The sequence below is a fragment of the Enhydra lutris genome, unplaced genomic scaffold (assembly GCF_002288905.1).
Source record: "Enhydra lutris kenyoni isolate GAN:26980312 unplaced genomic scaffold, ASM228890v2 scaffoldscaffold16, whole genome shotgun sequence".
In the NCBI taxonomy this organism is placed as follows: domain Eukaryota; kingdom Metazoa; phylum Chordata; class Mammalia; order Carnivora; family Mustelidae; genus Enhydra; species Enhydra lutris.
Genome location: NW_019154100.1, coordinates 13,844,365 through 13,865,681, shown reverse-complemented (window position 1 = coordinate 13,865,681; position 21,317 = coordinate 13,844,365). Strand labels below are relative to the sequence as shown.

The 21,317-nt window shown below is 36.6% G+C and overlaps 1 protein-coding gene across 1 annotated transcript; it reads right to left on the bottom strand.

The window, feature by feature from the left end:
- Window positions 1-580: 580 nt before the first annotated feature.
- Window positions 581-20,724, bottom strand: LOC111147310 (transmembrane protein 106B). Its single transcript, XM_022503293.1, has 8 exons — window positions 20,517-20,724; window positions 16,661-16,882; window positions 13,631-13,694; window positions 8,685-8,844; window positions 4,383-4,523; window positions 4,077-4,126; window positions 3,060-3,113; window positions 581-2,111 (listed from the first exon to the last, which is right to left on the bottom strand). Exons 2-8 carry the CDS (start codon window positions 16,878-16,880, stop codon window positions 1,973-1,975), a joined length of 828 nt encoding a protein of 275 aa, XP_022359001.1. The 5' UTR covers window positions 16,881-16,882; window positions 20,517-20,724; the 3' UTR covers window positions 581-1,972.
- Window positions 20,725-21,317: the final 593 nt, after the last annotated feature.

Below are 21,317 nucleotides of genomic sequence, written 5' to 3'. Positions count from 1 at the left end.
ACTCGGAAGCCCTAAGATAAATGACTGTTAGCTAAAGTCACAGGATTAGAAATTTTGAGAGAAAAGAGGATCTAGATAATACTCATAAAAAGATGTCAAAAGACAGAGAATGAGGGAAAATGAAATGAGAATGATCTGAAAAATAACAAACAATATATGAGGGAAGTGTGCAGCTTCAAGGAGAATGAGTAGTCAAAAAACACAGAAGAAAAACACATTAAGATTGGTCTGACTAGTAGGTCTATAACAGATGTAATGGGATGATTCTAATAGCAAAGATGGATGTCCTAGCAATGGACTGAGGTAAGACAAGCAGTTAAAAAAAAAAAAAAGAAATTTGTGCATTCCACCCATTTAAAATATTCACTCAGGAAAACATGGAGAAAATGATATGAAAGCTAAAGGGAGACCTGAGTGTTTCAAGGCAAAAAGGAGGCTTCATTCGCTCTAAATAGTTAGTGTGTTACAGCTGAGAGAGTCCGACTGATAAATACGTATGTTTCAGACCTAAGTTAGGCACTTTGGGGGACGGGGAACCTGACTTCTGTCACAAGGGAACAGAAAGAACTTAATCTCAAGCCACTTATTATTTATTTATTTATTTTTGGTATCACAGTCGGCCCATACCCTCAGTGGTATTTATTTACAAGGTAATTAGAAACTTGTCAGGTGAAAAGGCAAGAAGTCCAAACGGAAAATGGTATTGAAAATATAAAACACCAAAGTGAAAAGGTCAGTAATTTACACTTGAAAACAATTTTAAATAAAATCCAAACGAAAAACTGAAAATTTTAAAATGTAACTGCTAGAGGCATGGTATCCATGTCATATGTAAAGTTACTAAATTTTTAAAAAGGGTAATATAGGTTTTATTTTGATATTGCCACCATCATTTAATGACCAAGATTTCTTGGATAACTTCTACCAAAGACATGATTTCCTCCTTAAAACAGGCATAAAATGGATGATGGGGGTGACTTGGGTACCTAAGAGTTGTGAAAAGTGTCTCCAAAATTTGTTAGCACGAAAAGCAGCATTAAAAAAAAAGTGGAGCATCAAAATACTTTATTTCAAAACTACTTTATGCCTAATCCCAGATGTAATTGGAACCATATTCATATTCTATAAGTTTCTGAATTTCATTTTCCTGTTTTCTTTATTTTTATGAGCAACTTACTCCACTTTGAATCTGTACTTTATTTGACATTTATTAAAGCTGTATAAAAGCCATGCACAGTTTATTTACAGTATTGTACATTAACTATGTTTGAGGACTACACAAAAATTTCACAAAACTTACTTATATGGAAAGATATGTGAAATGGGGCTTTAAAAAATTTTAGGTACAGAATTTTGTGAAGATTATGTTGGTTTCTAGTGTTATGCAAGCATTAGCTTGAAGTAAGACTGACAGAAACGTGCAAATGAGTAGAATTTCAACAAATGAAAAACTACAAATGTTCTAGCTAAAAGCTAAAATATCTTGAAATACTACTATGTAGCAATGGAAATTTATAAAACAAACCAAAAAAAGGTTATTTTTTGAAAGTCTTTCATGAATAACAGGCTCTCAATAATATTCTATAAAAACATTCAGAAATAAAGTTTCTTAAATTCTGTTCATCATCAAAATTATGTTTCCAGTGGTGACTGAAGTTGTGAATTGTAAATAATTATTTACTGTCCCACATGGGAAGTCTCAATGTCATCCTTTGGGGAGAGGAGGAGAAGAAATCAACCAGCAAATTTAGATTCAAGTAAAAGATCCTGGTACAGATATCATGAACACAGAGTAGAGTGTTGCAATAATGTACAAGTCCACATACTTTCAACTGTACCCCTACAATGGAAATGTAAACTTTAGGTTTGTTCAATTTAAGATCTCCTATTAGGAAGTAAGTACCTCATCCTTCAGAGTTCAGGAAAATATTAATAGGGATTTCTTCTTCTCCAGTGGCAGCTCTTTCAGTTTTTACTGTTGTGGCTGAAGTACATTTAGATACTCAGACTGCCCCAACTGGTAAGTTGTGTTCCTTCCACAATCAACATACTGGTACCTCTCCTGCGATATCTGTTCAGAGTGTCCAAAGTATGTTGTTGTCACAGTAACTCTAAAAAAGAAAACAACAACAATAAAACTCAAATGGGGAGAAACATTCAACAGTTATATTAAAAAAGTCTTCCAAAGTGAGAATACTTTTATACAACCAAAATTTTCTCCTGAAAGACACTGATTAATGGTAACTTAATATTGTGGACATGAGCCTCTTGGGGACTACTTCCCTGACAGATAACATAAATGCTGGTTTAGCAAGCCCTACTCAAATAATTATACAAAACAAATATAATGTTTCCAGAACACTTATCATTAGACAAAAATATGTAAGTTCATTTCACTTTTAAAAATAATTATATACAGGCAGCTGCATAGCTCAGTCGGTTGAGCATCTGACTCTTCGTCTTGACTCAGGTTATGATCCCATGGTTGTGGGATCGAGCCCTCCAACCAGCTCTGTGCTCAGCACAGAGTCTGCTTCAGATTCCCTCTCCCTCCTGCTCACTCACTCACTCAATCTCAAATAAATAAAAAAATAAAATCTTAAAAAAAAAATCATAGTTCTCTCATCACAGGAAAATCTATTCAGATGTCAGTTAATGGCCCAAATACCAAGCCTATAACCTACAGTGTTTTAATGACTTTGAGTAACACCACACTTTCAAACCAGTAATAGTACTTCTCATTACTTTTAAGGATTTTTTTACCACAGGCAGCAGAAAATTGGATGCTGCGCTCTGTTCTCCTCTCTAATCCACCCACTTCCACTTTCCAGCATTCTTGCAAGGTCCAGATTCACTACTTAGTGGCCATGTAATCCTTCACCTCTGAGCTCCCCACTTCCTCATTTGTCAAGTGAAATAATATTTACTCATCTCATCACACTTTTGCAGGGTTTAAAACCCAAATGAACTGATATTTGTAAAGTTGCTGTATATGCTATAAGCCAATGTTATAAATCTAAAGTTTAGTAAAGAAAATCTCAAGAAAAACTGATACTTACTGCATCATGAGTACTATGTTATGCACTTTGATGGATATCAGTGTACAGAAATCACTGTTAAAAAGAAAAAACAATGTGAATAAATGCAGGCTATAATATTACAAATTTAAAATCATTTAATTACGATTCCTCCCATATTAGAGCTAACAGAGATACTATAAAGAAGATATAAGTGGGGCACCTAAGTGGCTCACATGGTAAGCATCTGACTTGATTTCAGCTCAGGTCATTATCTCAGGGTCCTGGGATCAAGCCCAGAGTCAGGATACCTGCTCAGCGGGGAGTCTCTTGTCTCCCTCCCTCTACCCCTCCATGTCCACCCCTGCTTGTGCATGTGCTCTCTAAAATAAATAAATCTAAAAAAAAAGGAGATACAAGCATTTATTGATTGAACATTTTCTATGCATCAAATAATAATAAATATTTTCATGACTTTTCATTCTAGAAACAGACATGCTTTCCTACTACTGCAGTTGTAGAGTTGTTTAACACAGGCTACAAATTATTGTTACTTTTTATTCACCTTTTGAAATTGTAGTCAACAGTCTGTTACTCAGAATTCTGTTAGCCTGATTATCAAAAGATGGTAAAAATTTATCCATTTTTTTTACTTAATGAGAGTCAATAATCAGACCCAAATGAAAAGCTTCAGAACTTCAAACCAACAGAGTATTATAAAGTACTAGCACTTTTAGTTTTCCAATAGTAAAAAGTCAATACATACTAAAATGTATGAGAATACAGTTCTCGGAATAATTAGAAGGTGACATGGTATATTTGTCTTAATTCTGAAAAATAAGTAGAAAACAAAACTAGGTATATAGGTACATAATGCATATAATAAATATGATGTATGCTGGCACAGGAGAACAGAAAGAGAAGATCAGTGAGAGGCCGGGAGTATTCCAAATGTGGTTTCTTGACTGCTAGGATGGCAGGTAATTCAGAAGATATCCATACACTTTATTCCTCACTTTATAATCTAATGAGAGAAAATTATTAAAAATCAAAACTTACTACATGTAACTCATTTCCTCTGCTATGACAGTAGGTACTGTATAATCAATCTGAAATGCAAAAAATGAAAGTAAGCCAACTGGAAAGAGGGGCAAAGCATCAAATATTTCAGACACCTTTCACAATTTCAAAGCGTTTAGAAATATCTCCCTTTGCAAAGTTGCTTCTAAGACTTTCTCTTACACATGGAAGGGACGCATGTCAAGGTCAAGTTTTGGAGGAAATCCTCCCCTCCCTCAAGTTAATATGAGAGACAAAGTCAAGACTCCTTGAACTCCTGTGAAGTATTTCATGATGGAAGCTTACTTGTTTCATATCCAGTGGGCCAATATTGGTTATGTTGTTTAAGCGTGCCTTTCCAATAACTGTTTTGGAAAACTGAACTTGTGCAGTGATGTTTTCAACTTCAACAGAATAATAGTTATTGTTTGTTATATTTAGTGTGTTCTGCAAAAGAAACAAGACAGAAAATATATAAGCATACCAAGTATGTATTCAAAATTAATTTAAAAAAGTGACTTCAAAAAAAATAAGTAAGACTTCAGCTTTGGCCATGCTTCAGTTATTAGGAGGAAGAAAAGTATTGCCAAAAATAACATAGGACATTAAATGAACTGATTATTTGGTTTTATGATGAGTGCTATATTATGCTGATAATAAACATACAATTTAAAAAAACAGGCCCAGAAAATGTACATTATAGGAATATACAAAATGAATGTTAGAAAATGTATTTGTGGCCTTAGCAAAAATTCTATAACAATAATTTTTAAATTTCATCTAAATTTTTGCTAAATGTTAATATACAGGTATCTTTACAGACTTTACCAGTAAGCTACTTCTTATTCTATTAAATACAAAGATGACTATTTAAAACATTAAATAGTACTTTAAATAAATTCTGTTTAAAAAGAATTGGTATTTTAACTTATATATAAGTAGAAATTTCCACCGGGTCCCTTTGAAGAAGAAATAGGATAGATTCAAGTCTGTTTGTTGGAAAGAAATGGAGCTACATCATTTCTATTCTTAATAAGTGGGGGAACTTTTGCAATTCTAATTCACAACAATTATCTCAAATTATTTTAGAAAACGGCCAATGAAGAAAAAAATGTTAAGTCAAGAAACAACAGATAAAAAATAAAACATGTGAAACAGTCATCATGAAAGAGAATCTACAGGAACTAAATGATATATCTTAAATATTTGTAAGGCAGATTGTAATGGTTACCACCTATACAAAAAGAGTCCTTACAAACTGAAAAGACAAAGCCTTAAGAAAAAAAATAATAAAGCAAACAAGAGCAAAGCATATTGAAGAAATAAATCAAAACAGTACAAATATAAATGATGAGAAAACACTTAGAAATTCTCCAATTCATTTAGAGTTGGGGGTAAGTTGTTTTAGTACAAAAGGAATATTGTTTTATATTCATTAAACTAGTAAAACCTGTAGCAAGCAACAAATTCTACTCCTGGCCGGGATATGAGCAAAAGGGTCTATTTTTACATTCCTGGAAAACATGTGAAGCCTTGCAGCCATTCTGATGCAGAATCTAGCAACAGCCATTAATATAAAAATAATGTATATCCTGTGACCTAGCAATCGTACTTGAGCATTTATCCTAAAGAAATAAAAACACTGGGATGTTAATGACAACAGTGGCAAAAACAAACAAACAAAAAAGACTGAAAATAAACCAAATGACCAGCTATAAAAATAATGACTGAATAGTATTAAAGCGCTACATGGAATATTATGCAGCCCATTAAAAAGAATGGATTAACTCTAAGCCAGAAAATTAGGAGAGATTTCTACAAGGTATTAACAAGTGAGAAAACCAAGATGCATAAAATATGTACATATGAAAATAAATATTAAGAAAAGCTAAATGTGGGCTTATAAATTAATATGAACATGGAGAAAGATGGAGAATGGCAATTATGGGGTAAGTGAAAAAGAGAGAAAACAGTCTCAGTAAAAAAGGATAAAAAAAAGAATATGCTAGCAATCAGTGATTTTTATGATCACATTTATTTATTAATCTAGTTATATGGAGAATTAAAATTCCATAATGTAGTAGAAATAACCTTTATCTAAATATATAAAAGTTTTCATCTACTTAGCTCTTAATACCCATGTCAATTTAACTTCTAGACACTATAGAAAAGGGATTGTTAATTTGAAGTCAATGGACCTTCTGATACAGGCCAAAGAATGGGATGCAGAAAAATCATGGACTCCTTTGTACGTGCAAATAACGTTGGTATGTGTCTTTCTCTGAAGTGCCCATAGCTATTAAAGGGATCAATAATGCAAAACTGGTTGACAACAAAAATACAAGAATTAGAAAAGATGTATTGATCATTAGAATTACAAAGAAACATTAAGACAGACCAAAAAAAAAAAGACAAAGTATGGTACTATCAGACATTTTATTGCTGAGAGCAGTGAGAATCCACTTGATCTGTAAGTCAAGAGACCACAGTCATTAACTTTTAAGTAATGATGATTTATTATCAAAAACCTTAAAATGATCTGTGATCTTTAGTTAGCAAATGTGTATTTAGGAATCTATCCTATAGCAATAACCTAAAATGGAAACAAAGTTTAAGTACAAAGATGTTTTCTGAGTATTAGTAATAGCAAAATTAAACATCTATTAAGAAATGGTTGAATAAATGGCAATACAGCCATATAGAAGACTACATGAGGGCCCTTAACATGGGAAAATTTAGTGAGCTCTCAAGGTAAAATATCCACATGTATATGAAAATATCTGACTACATTTATAAATATATATTTGTATACAAATGTATATATGCATTATTAGCAAATATATGTATATATTAATAGGTCTAGGTAGCAGACGTAAAAACAGACATCAAGGGTGTCAAATGTATAAGGGTAACATATTCATAAGCAGAAAGACAAATATTACTGTAACAGAGAAAGTAGTAAGAATGTCTATTTCTCATTTTAAGAAATAAAAGTAATATTATATAATTCCATTTTCCAAAATACTGACAGAGAACCTATAAAAACTCAACCTTTTATCTCACAATTTTCCAGTCAAACTTAATGTTTATCTACTATGATAATGCTATTTCTTATTTAATGTTCAGTCTTTCTCAGTTAAGTGTATCTCAAAAAAGTGGGAATTCCTGAATAATTACTGAAGTATGATATTTACATCTTAATGCACTGATTTATAAAAGGGAACATCACATGACTTTTATTTTAAGATTTTTATTTATTTATTTGACAGATAGCGATCACAAGTAGGCAGAGAGGCAGGCAGAGAGGCAGGCAGAGAGAGAGGAGGAAGCAGGCTCCCTGCTGAGCAGAGAGCCCGATGTGGGGCTCGATCCCAGAACCCTGAGATCACGACCGGAGCCGAAGGCAGAGGCTCAACCCACTGAGCCACCCAGGCGCCCCTCACATGACGTTTATTATACATTTATAATATCTGATACTAAAACGAGTTCTGGAGATTGGCCCAAAAAATCTGGCCACTTTTAAAAAACTGTACACAAAGAAAAATACATTCCTCATTCCAGATGGCTGTTAAAATGAAAAAATACTCAACAGTAATTCTCTAGTCATATGAAATTGATTTACAATTAGCACTGTGTTATTTTATGTACATGTTTTTTCCATAGATACTTTTTTTTTTTAAAGCCCTTAATCTGATTAACAACTTTTGGTGCTAAGCAATGAGAATAAATGGACCCATGGGAATTCATTCTTTCCTTTAATTAATGAGTAATTCCACTTTAACATACCATTTCTCTACACTCCTGTCCCTCCAAACCTCTCCCCCGCAACTACAACTAGCTGTATCTCTACCTCTACCTCACGCATACGGTACCACCTCCGCAAAGAAAACCAACTAAAGTCCAGCATCACTCTTCCAAACAAACCACTGCCACACAGATGCACTCTGAGGCCTGAACCCATACATAATTCCTAATGGCATAACCAATACATGTTCCTTTTTAATAATTCAGTGGTTTGCAAATCATGCTTCTTTTCAAACAAATATTAACATATAAACAGGTAGACCTTCTCTGAGGTTTTGTTTCCTGTTTTCAAGAGTGGGAAGGCTGTAGAGTATTAAAAACGAGTGTCCAGGAAAATACTGCAGATATTTTCCCACATACTAATTTATAAGAGAAATCAGTCTGGTGTACTTTAAACGCCATAAAGGAATAGTCTGTTAAAATGGCAAAAACTGTATTTCACCAAATACAAGGAAAAGAAAACGGTACATTTATCACATTTATAGAATCAACTATTTTAACATTTTGCTAGGAATTAGTTGGAGTCAAATGTTGAAAAGTAAACAGATTGTACATGTTTTTTTTTTGCCAGCAACTGTTTGTGTTACCATCTTAAAGGCAACTCCAAAGGCTAAACAATTCTGTATGTACAATTGCCAGTAATTATTATTTGCCATTTTCAGCAGAACCAGAAATGATAGAGGATCAAAAGCAGACATACAGAAAGCAAACTGACCAGTGTCACATTTAATATTCTCTAAAGGGACAAAGGTGTATATCATAAAGGAATGCAGTCAAATATTTTTAATGTGAATTTGTACTTACCGTGATATTTAAATATACTGTACGCTTTTGAACATCATAACTGACGTATGCTGATTTTACGCCAATGTATTTCACGTCAATAGAGCGAGGGAAAAGGAAAAACACAGCCAATCCAGAAAGGAGCAGACAGACAAACACAGAAGCCATCACATACAGCTTTCTGAAAAGAAAAATGAGTATTGAAATACATATGCATCAAAAATTACATAATGAAACATTCAGAGAAGGTATGTTCAACTTGAATTTTTCCCGTTATACTAGCAGGAAAAGATGTATAATTTTACCAACCTTTTACATTATAAAAGTATTTAGTTGGGTTGGATCTGGTCTATTACGTGTTAAAATGTTCTCCTTAAAAGATGTATGTACCTTTTTGGAGACTGGGGTTTCAGGGTTACTGCACATACATTTACTACAGTGTTTCCTAAACCAGGCTACACAGTGGAAGTGGGGGAAAAGCTGGGGAACTTTATAAAAATATGGATTTCAAGACACCCTTCTAAATTCACTAAAGCAGAATTCTCACATGTGGGTTTTGCCATTATATAATTCCCTGAAGTGACTGCTCATCAGAACCTGTGAAGCCCTTAAAAACATAATGACATAACCACATGCCTCATCAATCTCATGAAGTCTCACTAAGACTTTGAGTCTCATCCCAAAGTATTTATGTACTCAGATTTAAAAATATTGTTTACATTAATCAACTCTGCTTTGATGATGTCGCTAAACTGTTTCTTGAAAATCAGAAAAGGGGATAATAGTATGCAGATATAAGACAAGAAAAAATAAACTTTCCACGCTTTTCTACTCTTCTAACTCCCCTTGAAATGTAGTTCTTCTATCTCTCCCTCTTTATTTCCAAACTCCAGAGACAAAAATTGCCTCTATCCTCAAGTTTACCCTCAAAACTAGGGTTTCAAAATACAAATTTTCCTCGTTTCTCCAACAAGTAACTCTCAGTTCAAAGCCCACAGCACCTTTGTTTCTTTCTTTCTAGGTCTGTGGAAATAATTTGAGTACTCCACACAATTCCTTGTGAATAATGAGATTTTCCACAATGACTCGTGGAAACTATCCCCGGCCTCATGTGGGCTCTGAGGACTGTCCCCTCTGTTCTGTTTTGTGTGGTTCTTCCTTCAGCCTCAGGTACTTTCCTCACATATTATACACTGATCAGTACTCAGTGAAACACTCAAGGAGTACCCAGTATAGCTCTCTACCCTCCTACACCTACCCAGTGTAGCTCTCTACCCTCCTCTGACCTACTAACTCTAGTCTTAGACTCCTAGATCACCAATACCATGCATCTCCTCAGTTTAGGGGGACTGCTAAGCTCTGCCTGGGTTCTTTCCATTGTGCTGTGCTCTGGTATCTTTTCCTAGACAGTAAGGGGGTATAATCCCAGGGCTTACCTCATTTGTTTTCCCTTTCTCTGTTATCACTGTCCTTGTACTGCCTGATGTCCACTATCTAGAAATACTGTTTCATTTTATCTGTCCAGTTTTTTAGCTGCTTTAGATGGAAGAATATATCTAGTCCCTGTGATGATCCCATCTTGCTTGGAAGAGAGAAATCAAATTTATTTGATTTTGTACTTTTACCCCTTAGTTTTTATGCTGAGAATCTTATCCCTAATGGCATTAGTATACACTTACTTACCTGCTTTACGTGTAAGTTTCAAAATTATACTAACATTACTCCTAACAATGCAGCTTTTGAGTGCAGTTCAAACTTTTGTTGTCATCGTCTTTGTCATTTAGAACACATCTTACTAGACACTGACAGTCAAAATGAAATATTTTCAAGTCACTTAAAGTTATTCTTTCATCTGTAGTTATGCCACCAACTAGATATAGTCAGAATCATTAGAATCATTTGTTTCAGTTTGTTTCAAATTTTAGGAATTTTTTTTTTTTTTTACTTCGGATTTCATCTTTTAAGTTCTATTTTTTAAAAACGTACTTCTAAGCCCCAAATATAAATAAATAGACATACACACGATCATCTCACTTGCTTACCTATTCCCTCTTCAAGTTCCCTCCCAAACTCTGAGAGTAATCATTTTATTAGTCTTTGGTTTATCAATCCACTGTTTCTCCCTCCTTCTCTGTATTCACGTGTGTTTTCAGATAAAAACGTACTCTGGATATCAACTCTAGTAAAATATAGAGTTCTTCCTCATTCCATTTTATCATATATAGATGTAGCATAACTTATTCTACCAGAACCTTATCACTGGCCATTTACATTATTTCTAGTCCTCTGCAATTATAGACACTGGCACAGTGAGTAACTTATGTAAAAGCCACTTACTATATCTGACAATTATCCTTAGAAAAAAATTTTCAAAGTAGAATTCCTGAGCCAAAAGGTAAACGCATATGTAATTTTCCTAGATAACAACAAATTCCCCTTCACTAACAAGATAAAAGTGTGTTCGTTTCACACAGTACTGCCAACCAATTCACTGTCAAAATTTGGAGTTCTGCCTAATCTGACAGATAAGAAACGGTATTTCACTATTGTTTTAAACTGTTTTTCTCTTATGAGCAAGACTGAACATCTTCTCACATGTTTAAAGGAACTGTGTATTTCTCTTTTATGGACTACTCGTTCATGGTATCTGTGGTAATGTGCAGACATCACTTCCCAGTTTGCCATTTGTATTCTGGCTTCATTTAAGGTTTTGTTTTCATCTTGTAAGTTAATCTAGGCTTTGTCAAATTAATCTTTTCTGTCCTCACTGGATTCTGAATCCTATGTAAAGTTTTTCCATCCTGAAATTATAGAGGACTTAAGCCTAATATCTTGAACATTCATAACCATCTACTATATGTTTTATAATAAAGGGTCAGATCAACCTTTTTAAAATCTTGTTCATTTTTTTTCTATGAATATTTAAATATGCTGCTCTACTGGTTACTTACTTGGAACACTGTGGGTAAGAAGCAGGCCAATCTGATTTTCTGTCCCTTATAAATTAATTGATCCTTCTGCCCGGGGTCTTTCAAAGGGTTTTTCTGGGGTTTTTTTGCTTTTTACATTTGAAGTCCAGTAATTTCACTAGGATGGATAGAATGTTTTGAAGATCATGGCATGTCTTTTCAATATGTAGGTCTGTGTCTTGTTTCAGTTGAAGTGTTGGTTTTTTTTTTTAAAGATTTTTTTTTTTTAATTTGTTAGAGAAAGAGAGCATAAGCATGGGGAGTGGCAGGCAGAAGGAGAAGCAGGTTCCCTGCTGAGCAAGGAGCCGGATGTGGGACTCCACCCCAGCACCCTGGGATCATGACCCGAGCTGAAGGCAGATGCTGAATCAACTGAGCAACCCAGGCATCCCCAGGAAGTGTTCTTGAACTGAATGTTTAGTATTTGTTCAGTTTGATTCCTCTGATTTTTCTTCAGGGGCTTCAATTATATGAGTGTTCAATCTTTGCTTATGGTTACCTTACTTCTCATTAATTTGTGTGTGTGTTTTCATTTCCTCCTTTGTAACTTCTCTTCCCTTTGCTATACTTTTCATGGTATCTATTTGCAATTGTTCTTCCGGTCTTGTCTTCATTTCTGAAATTAATTTTTTCCTAATTCTTTCAGAGGTTCACGTCCTCATGTCTCTTTTCACGTCGTCATGTTGTTTAGTCATCTCATTTCTGAGCTTTTCAATTTATGACTCCTGCAGTTCTTTCATAGCTTCTACAGTTTCAATTTCTTTAAGAACATTTATAATACTGTTATTTTCATGTTTTTCTGATACGCTTCTATGATCTATTAGCATTTTCAGTTTAACACTATCTTTGTATGATGCTTCACTGCAATACTTTTTTGTTGCTCATCTTTAAATGAAATGTTTTTGTACTTTTAATAGAAGCTTCCATTTTAGGTGATGAGGATGAGCCAGGGTGGCCTTCCTAGCTTCACTCCTCAAAACTCCATCTTCTATTAAAATACAAAATTAAGGGCGCCTGGGTGGCTCAGTGGGCTAAGCCGCTGCCTTCGGCTCAGGTCATGATCTCAGGGTCCTGGGATCAAGTCCCGCATCGGGCTCTCTGCTCAGCAGGGAGCCTGCTTCCCTCTCTCTCTCTCTCTCTCTCTGCCTGACTCTCCATCTACTTGTGATCTCTCTCTGTCAAATAAATAAATAAAATCTTTAAAAAAAAATACAAAATTAACTTTTCTTTCTTTTTTTTTGTAAGATGGCCTATATGTATATACACTTCTATAGTTCTGAGATTCTCTCCAGTTTTCGAAACTTTTCTTCCGTTTTCCCTATCCTTTCCCTGTACAAAATGGATTCAGTCCCTCACAGGCTTTTCCTTAGGATATGTCTGTCCTGTTACAATAGCTTTTGGTGAATTTTCTTAAGGTCTTTGAGGATCAAGGTGGTCTAGTTCCTTCTGATCATAAGGGCCCTTAGTGGATCTCTGTGACCTTTTCTGCACTTTCTCCAAGGTGCAGCACACTAAGAGTCCTCCCATTTTGCAGATTATCGAGAAGTATTTGCTGGAAGTGTTCTGAGTGGGATCTTTTGCTTTTGGGACTTGTGTATCAGAACATTTGCTTTGTCTCAGAACTCTGAGGACCTTCAGCAGTTCTTTTTGTTTCCCTTCACAAATTCCACACAGCTGCTAACATGTTTTGATCCTTGCTTCATTTTTAATCTGGGGTGAGTAGGAGAACCTTAACACCCATTTTTAATGAAAATGTTTCCTACTGCTTTTCTAGGTTTGTCTGTTTTAGTAAATAGATTTGAGAAGATTCAAACACTATGCCACTTTGAAGGCCTTATCCCAATTAGAAATCCTTCTTTTAAATGACGTGAAGCATCAATGGCATAATTTAAGAACCTGATAACGTTTTTCATTTTAATAGTTAACTAGAGTGATTATATGTAATTTGAAAAGGAGAAAAATACCCAAAAAATTTGCTATTTTCTTATCATCACTTACGTCCTTCTTGGCCTTAATCTCTGATCGCTATATGGAATCAATGCCACCAGCTGGTTTTCTTGCCCTAAAAGTAAAAATAGGTTTAGAAATTTATTAATATGATTAATTAAAATATAGTGGCTTTCTATCAAAGTCTGGTTTAGAAGGACCAGAATACCATCTAGCTCTCATCTCTCTGGTAAACTGCTCAAAATCTTCTAAAATTATCTAATAGACACTAAATTCCAAAACAAATAATGTATTTTTCATAGCCTGATATCTAGTTATGAATACAAATAATACAAAGAATGAGAAAGAGTGAATGACTTTACTGAAAAAGATCGCAAGAGGCTCAACTTTCAGAAGACCAGAATTTACCAAAACTTCTTCCACTACTATTTCCTGCTTAGATTCTGATTTGGTTATCTGGGTAAGAGCAAAAGAAATATCTGCTACCTCTGTGTCCTGAAATCCTTTGCACTATACTCCTTGAAAACCAAAATCAATACATAACACATCTCATGCTTCAAAAGCCCATACAAAATGAGACTTCCACAACTCAGGTCACACATCTTTCATTTCTTGGGTTAGGCTATATCCATATACTTTAATGGATACATAGATCTTTAATAAACCAATTCTGCAATCTTATCAGAACTTGACTTTTTGTATTAACTCTTAAAGCACTACAGTCAAATTCTCTTTTAAAGCTTCCTATGTTTCCATTATTCCTCCCTGCCCCTTCTACAACTCTCCACTCATTTACACTACCTCCCCACACCCACAAGTAAATATATGTTATGTATGTATGTCTCTCTCCGTATGTACATGTATCCTGTCTTGTTTGGTGGTATTCATTTGACTAAACTACAATCCTGCTTATTAAAAGCAACCTTTAAGTTACCATGCTGATACAGCTAAATGTGGATACATAAAAACATGCAACTGTGCTCACTGGCCTCGTTTCCATCACTAATCTCCAGTGGCCTTTAATGATGTCAACCATCATACAATTTTCACACTCTCAATCTGACTCTCCAAAACCACAACTTTATAACTTCCAACTCTCGCTTCAAATCTCCAATACCTTCTTCCCTATCCTCACTCTTAGCTCATGATGGGGCAAACAGGAAAGAACTTCTACAAGCTCCCACTACCACGTCCACTCACCTACCTGTTTCTGTGTCCATATATTCTACTTCCCTACTACAAAGCCTAAACTGCAGATGCTCCTCTGTGAGAGCAGCCCCCTGCACTTGTGCACTACATCTAATAATTCCCCCATCTCCTACATTTTTTTTTTCTATGGATTATTCTCATCAGCATACATATTATTCACTCTACCTTAAAAAAAAAAAAATCCCTTTCCTGACCTCACAGTGCCCTCCAGCTACCATCTTTCTTCTTCCTTATATATACAGTAAAACTACTCAAAATACCTATTTTCTCACTATATAACTTCACTCCTCCTATACTCTCTTGATTCCACTCTGTACATGCTATAAATGTTTATGCAACCCACCAAGCTGTTCTTTTAAAAGTCTCCAGTGGTCTCCATGTACATCACCAAATCCAATGGTCAGTTCTCAGTCCTTACATTACCTGATCTGTCAGTAGCATCCAACAGGTTCTTCCTCTCTCCTACTTGGTGCACTTTCTACATTCATTTCCAGGACACCAGAGACTAAAATTTCCTCCTTCTACTATACTGTTTTTCATTGTCTTTGCTAAGTCTTTCTCAAATCACTGACTTTGAAATGTCCCAGTGCCCCCAGGTTTGGCACTAGGGTGTCTTTTTTTTTTTTTTTTTCTATTCACACTGATAAGCTTGGTGCTCTCATCCAACTCAGCTTCAAGTAACCACCTGTATTCGGATGACTCCAGCTGAGGGCTTGCACCTGAATTCCAGACACTTACTGTAACGACTTACTAAACATATCCACCTAGATGCCAAATATGCATCCCAAAACTTTTATCTCTAAAACAGAATTCCTGATCTCTCACCAGACAGACACACAAACCTGTTCTCCATCCTAATAAACAGCTACTCCATTCTTCCAGCTGTTCAGACAAAAATACTTCCAAGGTCATCCTGATTTCCTACGAACCACAGTCCATTTCCAGGCTGCCAAAAAAAGCCTATAGGCTATACCTTAAAAATATATCCAGATTGCTAAAATAGTCCTTTTTTCCCTCCTCTGAGCCAGAGGCACTAATCCTTTTGCCTAAAAAAATCCTTTCATTCTCTGAAAAGATAATACCATCACATTCAAAGGCCAACTCATAGATAAACTTCCCTAACCCAAGGCATTTTTTAAAAGAAACTGGTATAAACTGATCTGTCTTCCCTTGTCACTTTGTCCTTCCACTTTCTGCAGGAATACCTATCAACTTCAACCGGTAAATATGAATAACACAATAACACATTAAAGTATTTGTATTATTTCTATTGTTTCCACTTCTACTGAAGTCTGTCTAGCCTACAAACTGCACATGAAGATTATTCCCTTCTGAATTTCCCTATGATATGCCACAAACTGATTTTCCCCCCTACATGGCCCATCTTCATTTACCATCCCTCTTCATGTAGTTCCTCCAAAGAATAACTAACTAACTAACTAGGGCATGACTAGCTTCTTACTATTCTTTAGATAATGAATTAAAAATATTAGGTCACCAAATTACTGAAATTGTTCCCCAAACCCAACATGTGATTACCACCTCTACTGATTCCCAATAGGTCTAAAAAATTTCAGTCAAGAGATATTGCCTATCTGCTATTGCAGGTGGGAAAGAAAAAAGTACTAGAGGTAGACTGGTGGTTTTCATTACTGCTTTAGGAACCTTAAGATGTTTCTGGTCTTTTTTTTTAAATGTTTATATTTACTTCTTTGTACCTCTTTAACTGAAGATAATTAATATACAGTTTTAACTTTAATTCTAAAAGACTTCTGAAACACAGAGGGTTATGCTTAGATCTATGGGTTTTATATTATTTGTGTGAATGTCTGGAATTACTCTTTAAAGGAAAAACAACACAGTAACACATACCCCTAGGAATTCTTCCTGTTCCTTGACAAGTTGGACAAGTGACACTATCTCTTCCTGTAAATTCCACATATGGAAACTGAGAGACATCTCCACCTCTTCCATCTTCATTATGGACTTCATTATTAAGCAGTCCATTCCTCATGTTTTCAGTTGATGTGACTCCATCATAAGCATCTTCTTTATTTGAATGCAAAGGCAAATGTGAAAAAGACTTTCCCATGTCTAAAGAAAAAGAAGAATCTTACAGTAAATTTCAGGAAAAAAGTATACTCAAGAACATTATGAGATTTTTATAACAACCTAATTTTATGAGATTTTAAAATATGAGATTTTATAACAACCTAATTAATATAGAGCAAACTTCACAGGAATATTCAAATTACTTTCTGATTAGAATTCTATTTAATCAAAGTAATATCTGAAACAAGGGATCCAAAAGTCCAAAGTGTTTTTTCTTTTTTCTTTTTTTTTTTAAAGATTTTATTTATTTATTTGACAGCGAAAGAGAGATCACAAGTAGGCAGAGAGGCAAGCAGAGGGGGTAGGGGAAGCAGGCCCCCTGCTTGAGTAGAGAGCCCAATAAGGGGCTGGATCCCAGGACCCTGAGATCATAACCTGAGCTGAAGGCAGAGGCTTAACCCACTGAAGTACCCAGGCGCCCCTCTCCAAAGTGTTTTTCTAACAAAATATTATAAAATGATGTATCAGACTTGTGATGAGAATGGGCTTTCAAACATTAAAATTTTACAAGTCTATACTTTTTTAGAGTTCTCTGAAAATAAGGTGGGCTTTGCTTTTCTTAGAATAAGACAAAAACACAAAACAAAAACATATTCTATCTTTAAACCAATTAGTGCTAAAGCTAAAGTTGGTTTAGGCAAATTATGATTACTTATTATATGTATCACCAGGCAAGTTCGAAGACTTCAGTTACCTCCCATTAAACCTCAGTCTGTACTTTCTAATTGATTAAATTCTACTTTCCAGCTTATCTCTAAAACGCAGGCCAAAGATACTGAGGGCAAAGCATTCCATAAAGGGAAGCAAACAAGCACTTCAAGCAGTAAGGGGCCAGCAGGACTGATGCCAAGACAATGGTGGATCTGACCTTTACCACCCACCTGCGTGTACCCATCCAGTTTCATCCCACATTTTCCTTATATAAACTCAAAAGTATTTTCCGCACTTTGGAGACAGTATTTTGAGACCTCAGTCCCCCCTCTTCCCCATGTTGGCTTCACTGAAATAAATTCCTTTCTTGTTTCACCACCACCCCTTTCTCTGCTTTTGGATTTTTGTCAGTGGTGAGTGGCTGAAGCTGGTCTGTTTGGGACTCCTGGAGCCAGGTTTCCTTGGGCCTAAGCCCTGGTTACAAGTTCAAAGTAGTAAGTTTCAGTCTGTTAAAATTCATGCCCCTTTGTGATAAATAAAATCCACAATTCTTCTCATTCTCACATTTCTAGCCTTAACATTTAAAACATAACTCAAAAACCAAATCCTGCATTTTTTTCTTTCAACAGTTGGCACACTTAAAATTATGAAATTAATATTCAAAGATATTTAATAATTCACCAATACAAAGCAGTAAAACTTAGTACATTAATTTCCAAAATTTTAGTATGATGCTATAAAAAATAACATGGGTAAAATTTAAATTTATATTTAATACAAATTTAAAACCAAGTAAGAATAGGTAGTAGTAGTACCTATAAATACCATACCTATAGCAAAATAACCTCTGCAGGGAGGTAATGCAATAGCACTGCAGTTGAGTCATACAATTTTAGATTTTTTTAAAAGATTTTATTTATTTATTTGACAGACAGAGATCACAAGTAGGCAGAGAGGCAGGCAGAGAGAGGAGGAAGCAGGCTCCTTGCTGAGCAGAGAGCCTGATGCTGGGCTCAATCCCTCGACCCTGGGATCATGACCTGAGACAAAGGCAGACGCTTTAACCCACTGAGCCACCCAGGAGCCCCGAGTCATACAATTTTAAGGATGAAAAAGAACTTAAAAGTCATATAATCCAACCTGCTGATATTGTGAGGGAAAATGAATAAAACATTTAAACATTTAAAAACATTTCTTCTCTTCCTAAATTTGACCATATATCTTTTATCAGTTCCTAAAAATTTATTATTATATATACATTCATACAAAGAGATGAGCATTTCTTTTAAAAATTCTAACTCAGGGACGCCTGGGTGGCTCAGGTGGTTAAGCTTCTATCTTCTGCTCAGGTCATGATCCCAGGACCCTAGGATCCAGTGAGTTCCGAGTTCCACATGGGGCTCCTTGCTCTGTGAGGAACCTATTGCTCCCCTTACTGTGCACTCGCTCACTCTCTGACAAATAAATAAAATCTTTAAACAAACAAAAAAAAAACCTCAATGGGGCGCCTGGGTGGCTCAGGTCATGATCCCACCTTCCTGGGATCAAGCCCAGCATCAGGCTCTCTGCTGGGGGGCGGGGGGGAGCGGCTGCTCCCCTCCCCACTACTTGTGATCTCTCTCTCTGTCAAATAAATAAATAATCTTCTAAAAATTTATAAATTCTCAGTGATTTGAGTAAGGAAAACTGACAATAATTCAAGTCATACTGGAGTACAAAGAGAAGTTCACTTTTTAAGACTGGCATGCCATCCAAGTGTTGGGGATCATTCAAACAGTGTAAACAGGAGGATAAAAAAATTATACAACTAGCAGACAAATATAAAAGTGTAGAATGATGAAGATGCTTATTTTCACAATTTTATTATTAAAAATCTCCATATACATTGTACGTGTTAGGTTTAAAAACAAATGAGCTTGTAACTTTCGCAAATGCATTATCTTCTCTTGGTTTGTCTAATGACATTAAGTCCAAGCCAAACCAACACATGCCAGTCACAGGTGGTTCAGGGGCGAATTAACATCGCTCTCCCCACACAGTGACCTCTGTGTGAAATATCAGTTGGACAGGCATTGAGGGCCTCAGCAGTGTGGCCACAGAAGCATCCTTTCTGGGATCTCAGTTAACACACGAGGGTAAAATGCATCCCACTAGAATGCTTTGGTGAGGGGATGAGGGGAGACACAAGGCAAGATCAAGTGGCTCTCAGTCTGGGCCTGTCTTCTATGTGTATCTAACAGTTGATGAGTCTGCCTTTAACAGGTGTTTCAGCAAGGCTAACTGACTAGCACCAGACTTCGTCAGATACCCCCCACCCTCCCTACTGGATTTTCCTCACAGTGTAGAAATATTTAGCCAATTCTATTCCTGGACACTTGCTGGTTTGTTTATCATTAGGTGCTAAACCCCCTTCACTTCCCTGTATTCAATGTTTTTATCACAATTTCCTACTGAAAACCCAACATGGATCTAAGACAGCAAGGAGAGATTAAAAAGAAAAAAAAAAAAAGTACAGCACTCCATCCAATTTAAATGGGTCACTATCTTCTGTGATAACGAAGAAAGCCAGCACCATTCCTAAGCTACATAAACAAGACTCGGCACACAGCCTACTCTGTAAAGGTTAAACATAAGACAAGGGAACCGTGCAAGAAAACTCAAGAAAAGCAAAACCAGGGGCCACCTGGTTGTACAAGGTGTGGGGGCCTGGATCAGCCTTATGCTCTGGGCTTGGGCCAAAGCCTAAAGCTCCCCCGGCAAGAGGCTGGACCCCGGTAGGAGGTGACACAACAACCAACAACGCCATCAGCCAACCCTGAGCGCCTCCTCGGTGCCCGAACTGGCCCAGCTCCCCTGCGGCCTCTCCGCCTATAACTCCCCGTCCCTCTCGGCTCTTTCCAAGGCGCCGCCACTCAGTTCCACTCCAAAATATGGACCGAGGGGCTGCGCGTCCGGGGTCGCTCACCAACACTCGGGTCGCTGCGCAGTCCCGAGCTGCTCCGGCGCACACAGGCCCGAGGACAGGGTCACGGGGTCTGACGTCCGGATCGCTGGGGCTGGAGCGACAGGCCTACAAGCGCCGGGGTACAGCGGATTCGGGGCGGGGGAGGAGTGGCAGGACGACAGCATCAGCTGGGGCCAAGCGCTGCTGCAACCTGCGTCCGCACCTGCGCAGAGCGCTTTCGTAGGAGGTGAGTGACCTAGGAGCGTGCACTACGCATGCGTCCTCCCTCCGCTCGGCTGAATCCCGGAAGCGCAGCGGCTGTGACTGTGCACTCTCCAGGGGTTTTGTTACCTAGGTCTCTCAAGACTTAAAGGTAAAAGTCTAGCCCTGGAAAATTTAAAAAGCAATAGTACCACCTTTTTTCCCCCTCCCCTATTAGGCCTTTTCCTTTTGCAAAGGGGGAAAAATATTTGCCGTCTAGTCCACGCTGTGCGAGTCGTCGCTCATGCTCGCGATGTTGGGAGTAGGATGAACTGGTTGGTAGACGCAGGTTTGGCAGCTGAAAATTCAAATCGTTTAAAATTTAGAACCTCTTGCCGGGTAGAAGGAAACTAAGCGCGGCAGGAGCCGTGTTTTGGGGAATTTGTTTTGCTTTGCTTTGGTTTTCCTTCTGTTTTTGCACATGGGTCACCATCTTCCACCCCTGTCCCCTTAACTCAGTGGTTACAGCCGTAGTAGATCCCAGCTCAAATTCCTTCATAGAATTTTACGTTTGATTAATATTAGCTCTTGTTACAATCACGGTCACAGCATGCATAGTAA